General features: G+C 31.5%; 1 protein-coding gene across 3 annotated transcripts in view; it reads left to right on the plus strand.

Moving 5' to 3' along the window:
- Window positions 1-11,544, plus strand: part of LOC123003708 — a 43,541-nt gene that overhangs the window by 12,887 nt on the left and 19,110 nt on the right. Inside the window, exon 1 of one of the 3 annotated variants that reach the window (XM_044396664.1) lies at window positions 2,403-2,634. The exons of the other annotated variants lie outside the window; for them this stretch is intronic. Within the exon in view, the coding sequence (XP_044252599.1) occupies window positions 2,612-2,634 (23 nt within the window). The 5' untranslated portion in view covers window positions 2,403-2,611. Of the gene's footprint in view, window positions 1-2,402; window positions 2,635-11,544 lie in introns of those variants that run through there. 3 annotated transcript variants of the gene reach the window in all.

The following is an 11,544-nucleotide window of genomic DNA, read 5'->3' on the forward strand; positions in this document are numbered from 1 at the left end:
TTTGTTAGCTTAAACTTTTTTTTTTAATTGCATTGGTTTCTTTGAAAAATTTGATTTTTGCCTGATTTTTATGCAGGCTAATTTTTTTGAGTACTGAAAACTCAAAATAACAACAAGAAAAGCATTTGTACTAGTTTTGCGTCTAATTTTGCACTAGTCTTTCTAAAAAAATAAAACAGCAAGATTTTTGTTCGAATATTTGTAATTTTTGAGTACTGAAAACTCATGAAAATTTTCAAAAAAGTATTTAAGGCATGTTATTGTTTAAATCTTAATAAAAACAACTTTTTGTTAATTAATAAAACACTCTAATTTTCCATAGCAAAATTTAAAAAATCTTTTTTTGCATAATTTTTGAATTTCGCTCTTGTAAGTACTGAAAAGTCCAAAATGATCAAAAAAGATACTTTTGGCAAGCATTTGCTCCTTTAGAAAATGCGATTTCTGATCAATTTTGTTTTTTTTTTTTTGAGTACCTACTGAAAACTTTAAACAAACAAAAAGGATATTTGTGTCAGTTTCTCGTCTAATTTTGCATTAAAGTCTTTCTGAAAAAATTAGATTTTGAAACGAATATTTGTAATTTCCTAATTTTTGAGTACCAAAGACTTAAGGAAATTGTTTCAACTTCAATTTTTCTAAAAAAAAACTCAAAAATTGCCTCTAATTGCTCTAATTTTTGTAATCGCAAAATAAAATCGATTTTTGTGAGTATGTAAAAGTCAAGAAAAGTAGTTTCGCGGCTGATTTTGCATTAAAATCTCTCTGAAAACTCGATTTTTGGCCTATTTCTTGCAGTTTCGACAAGTTTCAGGTACCAAAAACTCATGATGATGACCAAATAAGCCGTTTAGAGCAAGCAATTTTAATATAAAGTTTAAAAAAAAAAAACAACAAGATTTTCGCTCGAATATTAATAATTTTTTAATTTTTGAGTACCGAAGATTTAAGAAAATTGTTCAAACCTTAATTTTTCTAAAAAAACTCAAAAATTACCTCTAATTTTCTTTATAATCGTAAAATAAAATCGATTTTTGTGAGTATATAAAAGTCAAGAAAAGCAGTTTCGCGTCTGATTTCGCATTTAAATCACTCTGAAAACTCGATTTTCGGCCTATTTCTTGCAGTTTCAACAAGTTTCAGGTACCAAAAATTCACGATGATGACCAAATGAGCCGTTTAGAGCAAGCAATTTTACTATAAAGTTTTTCTAAAAAAAGAAAACAACAAGATTTTCGCTCGAATATTTGTAATTTTATAATTTTTGAGTACCGAAGACTTAAGAAAATTGTTTAAACCTTAATTTTTCTAAAAAAAACTCAAAAATTGCCTTCAATTTTCTTTGTAACCGCACAATACAATCGATTTTTGTGAGTATATAAATGTCAAGAAAAGTAGTTTCGCGTCTGATTTCGCATTTAAATTTCTCTAAAAACTCGATTTTTGACCTATTTCTTGCAGTTTCAACAAGTTTCAGATAGTTTCAGTAGTTTCGCGTCTGATTTTGCATTGAAATCTCTCTGAAAACTCGATTTTCGGCCTATTTCTTGCAGTTTCAACAAGTTTCAGATACAAAAAATTCACAATGATGACCAAATAAGCCGTTTAGAGCAAGCAATTTTTCTATAAAGTTTTTCTAAAAAAACAAAACAACAAGATTGTCGCTCGAATATTTGTAATTTTCTAATTTTTGAGTACCGAAGACTTAAGAAAATTGTTTAAACCTTAATTTTTCTAAAAAAAACTCAAAAATTGCCTTCAATTTTCTTTGTAACCGCACAATAAAATCGATTTTTGTGGGTACCTATAAAAAAGTCAAGAAAAGTAGTTTCGCGTCTGATTTTGCATTGAAATCTCTCTGAAAACTCGATTTTCGGCCTATTCCTTGCAGTTTCAACAAGTTTTAGGTATCAAAAATTCACGATGATGACCAAATGAGCCGTTTAGAGCAAGCAATTTAACTATAAAGCTTTTCTAAAAAAACAAAACAACAATATTTTCGCTCGAATATTTGTAATTCTTTGATTTTTGAGTACCGAAGACTTATGGAAATTGTTTAAACCTTAATTTTTCTAAGAAAACTCAAAAATTGCCTCTAATTTTCTTTGTAACCGCAAAATAAAATCGATTTTTGTGAGTCAAAAAAGTAGTTTAGCGTCTGATTTTGCATTGAAATCTCCCTGAAAACTCCATTTTCGGCCTATTTCTTGCAGTTTCGACAAGTTTCAAGTATCAAAAATTCACGATTATGACCAAATGAGCCGTTTAGAGCAAGCAACCATTAATAATTCCTAATTTTCTTCAAATTGTAAAAAAAAGTCTTATCTAGCGTCGAAGTCTCCGCTCGGTGGCGTCCGAGCGGCGATTCTCCTCGGTTTAAAAGTCCGTTTGATGATGACAAAGTAGCAGGTCGGTGCAACCTCTTGCAAGAAGCTCGCCGCTGACAGTCAGTCGTACTTCACCTCTTAGTCTCGCAGGTGTTCTTCGGCGATCAAAACAGTTAATGAATCAGTCATAGTCGGCCGCGACTGGGTGTTGTGTGTTTCAAGCAATGACACTTCCGGGATATTTCTGAAGTTTTTCGTAAAACTTCGAAAAAAAAATATTGCGGATGAAGCGGCATGGCCACCTGAGGTAAGCAGCTCTTTAAATCTCACAATTAACAATTTCGAAATAGTGGTACTCCTGCTGGTACCATTTACATAATCGAATTTTCCGAATTACTGAAAGAACCAAGTCCGGCCATCTTCGGAGGAAGTTAAGGTCATAGCACTTTTATTGTGAGCATTTCTGTGGAAGGCGCAGGGCCGGACTCGGGCCCGAATTGCACCGTTACGGCGCGCGGACAATAGACATTTATAAAAAATGTTAGATACAAACCTGGAATTGTACAAAAACAGTTGAAAGTCAACTAGGGCGAAAAAAGTCAATTAACATATCGAGAGGTAACGAGGGACGAAAAAACGGTAGAAAGCTGAAGATATAAAATTTATTAATTTTATTTTAAGCTTATGCTAAGTAGGCTTTGCCACCGGTCGCCGCATGCTCGATTTTGTAAACACGGGAAAGTGATACCGATTGGATTAATTAGAATAAAAGAAATTCATAATAGATTCGATTTGCATTTTTTAAATAGACTTTCATTTGTCACTTGAAAAAAATTATATTGATGTCTATTTTTTGAAGCTTTGCAGGAAAATTAATTTTGAAACGTTGCAGGAATTCTGCAGGACAGTATTTGTGTTAGAAACGTGTTTAATGTAATTATTTGAGACCACTTTTGCCTTCAGACCATTAAAATACTGTCAATTTTTCGTGGAGACTTCAACACAAGGTCAGACGTGAAACTTTGCAGGAAAATTGCAGGAAAGTCACTTAACGTCATTAAATGTGATTATTTGACACGATTGTTGGTAATTGCAGGAATTTGTTGTTTTGCTCCGGCAGGAAAAATACTGCCAGGTCAAGGTGTAATCATTCATCTGTTTCTTAATTGACTTTCTACTTTAATTACTCGTGTTTTTGAGTGATAAATCGAGCGACGCGCACTTTTCGAAATCCTGCTGTTTCAGGAATCGCACTTGTCTTGAGCTTTTGCATTTACACACAATGGGATAACAGGATTAGATCGTGAAAGAGTACTAGCGATCATTAATTCAACTTTTTTTCCATATCAATGTTTAATTGGTAGGTAGGACAGAAATCTATCTGAAAACGAGCATTTCCTGAAACCTGAAAGCGTACTAATAACAAGTTGTTTGTTGTTCTGTCATTAACCTTATCGCAGTTGGCAATGGCCTCGGTTGACATTTATGCAAACAATCAAAAAATCTTATATAAGCCACTTGATTGAAACGCTTCGATCAAGGTGAAAATGCTTCCGTTTTCGCACCATTGACCTAGAATCAAGATGGCGGCGACATAATGCAAGCGCTACTCCGGAAAAAGGAGAAAAGTTTCAGCAATTAAAAGTCGCTTACGACACTGATAACATCAAAGATGGCTCTTCCCGTGATTATCCTCGATTTGACAGTTCGGTCAAGGCGAAAAAATTATTTTTCTTATGCCACTTTTACTCATTATTGAGGTCTAAGTTTTTTCCATCTTTCGTGTTAATTTATGTTTTTGCGTAGAAAGTCGTAATTACTTTCGATTGCAAAAATTTTGCAGGAAATGTAATATTTCTTGCGTGCTTCTGTGCGATGTTGAGGATAATAAAGCCGCAAAGGTGCGTCGTAATTAGACGGAGATTTATAGATCGAGTAGGCCGGACTTGAAACACTCGGTCTTTGTCAGAATTTTCGCCAATTTTAGGAAAAAGTTATACGCCACTGGAATCTCCCACAGAAGTAAAAAACATAAATCTCATTTTAAATTTTTACAAAAAACACCATTTTTATGTTAATTTGAAGTACAAAGTGGTCAAATAAAAACACTTTAAATCATTAAACTAGAGTTTTTTTACCGCTTATGAATGGTTTTAAACCAAAAATTTGCATTAAGGTTTCAATCCTGACCTGGCGTTGAAATTTCTACAAAAAAAGAATTTCTCATACATGAGAGGCCAATCCTGCAGAAATCGCTGTAATTTCCTGCAAATTTCACGTCACGTGTTTGATTTTTGGCGAAGTCAGCGTGCGAACCGACAAATTCCTGCAGTTTGCCTCCCAGCGCTATTTCGTCGCCCTGCAAATTTCCTGCAATTTCGTGTCAATTGTAGCATTGAAATCTCCGATCGCTTTTACTCGCGTTTTTCAGCACAATTAAATAGAAACTTGATAGGAAGTACTCGTAATGTGCAGAAAGCAAAATCGATGTGGGTTACAAATCAACCAAAGGAAAATTATTAATGACGTTTCACTGTTAGGAAAGTGTCAGTTTGTGTTTTTCAGGGCACAAAATCGTATTTTTTTCAGGATGCTCTACTTAGTGATAGTAAATTAGCATATCCTGTAGTACTAATGACCCCATTTGCGGATGTTGGGTACTTGCACTTTGTTATGTAAGAGGTTGATGGTTCGGGATGATTGATCATCGCTCGTTTGGTAATTTTCTTGTCGTTGTGTTGGCTGACTTGAGTTATAGCTGAATGTTGACTGTAATTATTTCAGTGCTATTGTTGCTCTAATGAAAGGCAAATTTGCACATATTAACGAGATAATAGTTCCGAGAACCGCACAATTGACACAAAACAACAATTTTTTCTTACTTGCGTTGGTACTACCTGAATAGACAAAACAATTTTTTTCTTCATTTGATTAGATTAATATAACTGTGAAAGAATAATACTTCCACAATATCAAATAACCGAAAAATTAGAGTCTGAAAAAAGTGGTACTACCTGAAAAACAAAATTATTACTCATTTTTGGCACAAATAATTTCTGAAATAAAAAAAATATTTTTTGTAACAAAGTTTGAAGTAAGAGGTACTACCATGAAATGTTGCAGTACTTTATATTTTTATTACAAATCAAGGTTTTTAATAAGGGTAACAAGAGTTGGTACTACCTGAAGAGACAATACAATTTTTGCCTCATTTGATTAGTTTAAAATAACTGTAAAGAATAACACAGCCACTCGGTCAAATAACCAAAAAATTAGAGTCTGAAAAAAGTGGTACTACCTGAAAAACAAAATTAATGCTCATTTTTTGCACAATTAATTTCTGAAATAAAGAAAAAATATTTTTTGTAACAAATAACAAAGTTTGAAGTTAAAGGTACTACCATGAAATGTTGCAGTACTTCATATTTTTATCACAAATCAAAGTTTTTAATAAGGGTAACAAGAGTTGGTACTACTTAAATAAACAATACAATTTCTTGCCTCATTTGATTAGTTTAATCTAAGTGTGAAAGAATAACACAGCCACACGGTCAAATAACCAAAAAATTAGAGTCTGAAAAAAGTGGTACTACCTGAAAAACAAAATTAATACTCATTTTTGGCACAAATAATTTCTGAAATAAAAAAATATATTTTTTGTAACAAATAACAAAGTTTGAAGTAACAGGTACTACCATGAAATGTTAATGTTTGTACTACATGAAATGTTTGCACAAATAATTTCTCAAAGAAAGAAAAAATATTTTTTGTAACAAATAACAATGTTTGAAGTTAAAGGTACTACCATGAAATGTTGTAGTACTTTATATTTTTATCACAAATCAAAGTTTTTAATAAGGGTAACAAGAGTTGGTACTACCTGAAAAGACAATACAATCTTTTGCCTCATTTGATTAGTTTAATATAACTGTTAAAGAATAACACAGCCACACGGTCAAATAACCAAAAAATTAGAGTCTGAAAAAAGTGGTACTACCTGAAAAACAAAATTAATGCTCTTTTTTGCACAAAATCTCTGAAACAAAAAGAAATTTGTAACAAATAATAAAGTTTGAAGTAAGAGGTACTACCATGAAATGTTGCAGTGCTTTATATTTTTATTACAAATCAAAATTTTTAATGAGGGTAACAAGAGTTGGTACTACCTGAATAGACAATATAATTTAATTAGATTAATATAACTGTGAAAGAATAATACATCTACACGGTCAAATAACCGAAAAATTAGAGTCTGAAAAAAGTGGTACTACCTGAAAAGCCAAATTAATACTTATTTTTTGCACAAATAATTTCTGAAATAAAGAAAAAATATTTCTTTTACAAATAACAAAGTTTGAAGTAAGAGGTACTACCATGAAATGTTGCAGTACTTTATAAATCAAAGTTTTTAATAAAGGTAACAAAAGTTGGTACTACCTGAATAGACAATACAATTTTTTGCCTCATTTGATTAGTTTAATCTAAGTGTGAAAGAATAACACAGTCACACGATCATATAATCAAAAATTTAGAGTCTGAATAAAGTGGTACTACCAGAAAAACAAAAATAATGCACAATTTTTGCACAAATAATGTTTCAAACAAAGAAATTTTTTTTGTAACAAATACAAAGTTGGAAGTAAAAGGTACTACCATAAAATGTTGCAGTACTTTATATTTTTTATCACAAATCAAAATTTTCAGTGAGAGCAACAAGATTGTGAAAAGATTAAAACCGTACAAGGCTTGATAAGTGAGATTTTGACTTTGGACCCATATGGTACTACCATGACAAGCAGCTAAGACACCCATTTTGATGCCTGGTATTTTCCAATGTTGGTGCTGCTTGCCCATGGTCAAAAAACCTCCGATTTAAAATACCTCCACGTGAAATAGTAAAAGTCCCGCTATTATCTCTCCAGTTCAGAAGCAAATCCTTCCATCAGCGTGTGCCGTGTCGATGGCCAGCGTTGGTGGGAGAAGAAACACGCTAGCCAGATGACGGCCCATTCTATATACCGTTGATTTAACAAACGAATAGAAGAGTAAAAAACAAAACACTTCGACCTGATTTCGTTCCTTAATGTCATTTTGACGACGCATTGTTAAAATCGTGCGAAAAATCAATCAAGATGGCTTATGTTAATGACATTTGATCCACGCCCACTTCCTGGCAGAGGATTAATGTCCATTTTTGATCGAAAATTTTTTTGAGACTGGTTCAAGCCGATAAAGTCGGATTCACACGCTCGAACAGGACGTATTAATAACGCCGCTGTCGCTAGATTACGATTCGAAATAGATGATTGATGGCAGCTGGAATTCCTCTGAAGCACACGTGACATGTGTCAAATTGTTTGAATGGCAACTTGTGTGTTTTTTTTTTTGAAGTAGTACTTTGGGGTTCTATGAACCAAATTTTGTGTTTCCTGTCAATAAATCAAAAAAATTTTGACACTACATTAGAGTACCTGATTGGAGAAAATCACAGTGCAAAAATTATAGCTCTACGAAATTTAATAACCAAACTACGAGTTATTAAAAGCGGTACTTCCTGTTTCATAAGTGGAATTTTGTTAATTATGCAAAAAATAACACACTATTAATTTGAAATTGATTGCTTCCTGCTGAAAATTGTTTTTGGTACCAGTAGTACCTCTATTTCAACAAATTTTAAAATGTTAAATTCTGGTCGCGATTAGAAACACAAAATTCTTTCACTTTTCTCGCAGATTGATAGTTTCTGGTACTTTTTCTAACAGGTGGTACTCTTGTCGGCAATTATAGAAACAAATATTTGCCGAAATTATGGTAATTTATTAGAAAGTCGAGCAAACAAGCGGAAAATTGAAGCAAATGTGGTTAGTGAAATGAGAAAATTTCCTTCTCCACTTTCGTTTTTCAAAAGGGAAGCTCAGCAAGGTCGTACCAACTTGACTAAGCAAAAACCTAATAAACCAGATACAAGTTATGATAATAAAATCAAAGGATATTTTATTGTGTCGTAAATTAATAAGTCCAGTCGTACCGATAAGTACCTTGCGTGTCTTACCATACAAGTACCTCGGGACTTGTTAGTACCATATTAGTTCTTGCAAACGACATTTTTAACCTAAATAGTTATGAAAACATTTATTTTGCGTAAAATTTGTGGAAATTTGCCGTTTGAATAGTTGAGACGGTCTACTTCCTCTAATCGTGAATAACGACCGTGATTATTAATGTTGCTAGTAGCGACATAATCGTTCGCGAAGAATTTATTGTTCAGTTATTTGCATTTTCTTATTATTCCATTTGGGATTACACGCCCTACATATTTACAAATGCTGAAACATTGCAACTAGACATAAATTACGCAAAAATGCATACCGTTATTGATCTACTGAACTTGTGATAAATGAACTACCAGAAAAAATCAAACTTATTTCACAACAATCAAACAAGAGAAATATAACAGCGAAAGAATTTTTCCTTAATTCCAAACAACAAGCGAGATATTTGGGTTGGAACTTTGTGGTACTACCCGCAATATTTTAATTTTTAAACACAATTAAAACCTTGTAATTATAAGAAAACATTAATAAAAATATTTTTTTTCTATTGACAACAACAAGAGAGATAAACAGGTGGTACTATAGAAGAAAAACAAGAAATTTATTTTTATCGTATGCTAAGCTATTCAATGAGAGAAAGACAGTAGTAAAAAAATTTTTCTTAATTCTAAATAACAAACGAGATATTTGGGTTATAACTCTATGGTACTACTCGCAATATTTATTCTAAAATAATTTTTAAACACAATTAAAACCTTGTATTCATAATGAAACACTAATAAAAATATAATGTTTTCTTTGCCAACAACAAGTGAGATAAACAAGTGGTACTATAAAAGAAAAAGAAACAAGAAATTTATTTTTGGTGTATGCTAAGCTATTCAATGAGAGAAAGACAGAAGTAAAAGATTTTTTCTTAATTCCAAATAACAAGCGAAATATTTGGGTTATACTACTGGAAATATCTATTCTAGAATAATTTTTAAACAAAATTAAAACCTTGAATTCATAATAAAACACTAATAGAAATATAATTTTTCTATTGACAACAACAAGTGAGATAAACAGGTGGTACTATAGAAGAAAAAGACATTTATTTTTAGTGTTTGCTAAGCTATTTAATAAGAGGAAGACAGTAGTGAAAGAATTTTTCCTTAATTCCAAATAACAAGCAAAATATTTGAGTTATAACTCTATGGTACTACTCGCAATATTTATTCTAAAATAATTTTTAAGCACAATTAAAACCTTGTAATCATCATAAAACACTAATAAAAATATTTTTTTTCTCTTGACAACAACAAGTGAGATAAGCAGGTGGTACTATAGAAGAAAAAGAAACAAGAAATTTATTTTTAGAGTATGCTAAGCTATTCAATGAGAGAAAGACAGTAGTGGAAAAAAAATTCCTTAATTCTATAGAACAAGCGAGATATTTGGGTTAGAACTCAATGGTACTACTCGCAATATTTATTCGAAAATAATTTTTAAACACAATTAAAACCTTGTCATCATAATAAAACACTAATAAAAATATATTTTTTCTATTGACAACATGTGAGTTAAACAGGTGGTACTATAAAAGAAAAAGAAACAAGAAATTTATTTTAGTTCGTGCTAAGGTATTCAATGAAAGAAAAACAGTAGTGATTTTGTTTTATTTAATTCCAAATAACAAGCAAAATATTTGAGTTATAACTCTATGGTACTACTCGCAATATTTATTCTAAAATAATTTTTAAACACAATTAAAACCTTGTAATCATCACAAAACACTAATAAAAATATATTTTTATATTTTTTCTCTTGACAACAAGAAGTTAGATAAACAGGTGGTACTATAAAAGAAAAAAAAAATTTTTAGTGTGTGCTAAGCTATTCAATGAAAGAAAAACAGTAGTGAATTTTTTTTATTTAATTCTAAATAACAAGCAAAATACTTGAGTTATAACTCTATGGTACTACTCGCAATATCTATTCTAAAATAATTTGTAAACACAATTAGCACCTTGTAGTCAGAATAATACACTAATAAAAATATAATTTTTCCATTGACAACAAGTGAGATAAACAGGTGGTACTATAGAAGAAAAAAAAAACAAGAAATTTATTTTTAGCATATGCTAAACCATTCAATGAGAGAAAGACAGTGGTGAAAGAATTTTTTATTTGCATAATTTAACCCGCAGTTCTGTTGATTTGAAAACCGTGGTACTACTTGCACAACCAGTTAAAATATTAATATTGGACTCGTCTGAAGCTCTATAATTCGAGCAAACCGATGGTAAAAAAATCATCTTTTTCCATACCCTAATACGAAAGTTATTTGCGTTTGAATCGAATGGTACTACTTGCAAAAGCACTTAAAACGTGATTTTTTCGCAAAATGAAAGCTATTCGACATGTTAATTGCTCTCTCGAGTCTACTAAGCAAGATATGAGCTTTTGCGTTTTTTTAATAGCATTTCCTTATCTGGTACTCTCTTCGAATCATCTCTTCTATAATATTCAAATCGTTTAAGTTGCTTCGAGTTTGAACCAGTTGCTCTAACTGTATTGGTCGGTAAATTATTCGCAATTATATAATCGATGCTCCCGGAATGATAACATCATTTTGTCTATTTAAAATCTAATTTAATTAAGTCTATAATAATTGCGGAAAAAATTGATATAATTTATGCGCCTGTTAAAAACCTATTAAGAGGCAAGTAGTACCGGTTTTTGTGCTCGAGGATGGTACGAGAGGTCATTCGAATTTGTTTCATTTGATTAAAAGCGAAAAATCGGTTCGTGGGAATTGGTGATTGAGAGAAATCGATGAGACTATGCTTTATTGTTATTTAAATCGACAAGAGTACTAGTTGTAGGAAGAAATCAAGGTAAAAATACGGAAAAATGTATTTTAAACTTAGACAGAGTGCAATGACAGGAGATTTATTATACTACAAGACCTAATAAATCAGATATGAATCTTTTCACAAGTGTGGTACTTCCTGCTGGTACATTATAAAAACAATTCAAGCCTTAAACGAAGCAATTCTTCTTCACACCTCGACTTTGCGGAGAAATATAACGTTTGATAAATCCTCCTGCTTGTAAAATACAGCAGGAAAGGTCAAAGAGTGTGGTACTTCCTGCAAAYTACACAACACGAACAATTTAAG

This window comes from Tribolium madens, unplaced genomic scaffold (assembly GCF_015345945.1).
Source record: "Tribolium madens isolate multiple individuals breed KSU strain unplaced genomic scaffold, Tmad_KSU_1.1 Scaffold_1;HRSCAF=32;Tcas5.2_LG8, whole genome shotgun sequence".
Lineage (NCBI taxonomy): Eukaryota > Metazoa > Arthropoda > Insecta > Coleoptera > Tenebrionidae > Tribolium > Tribolium madens.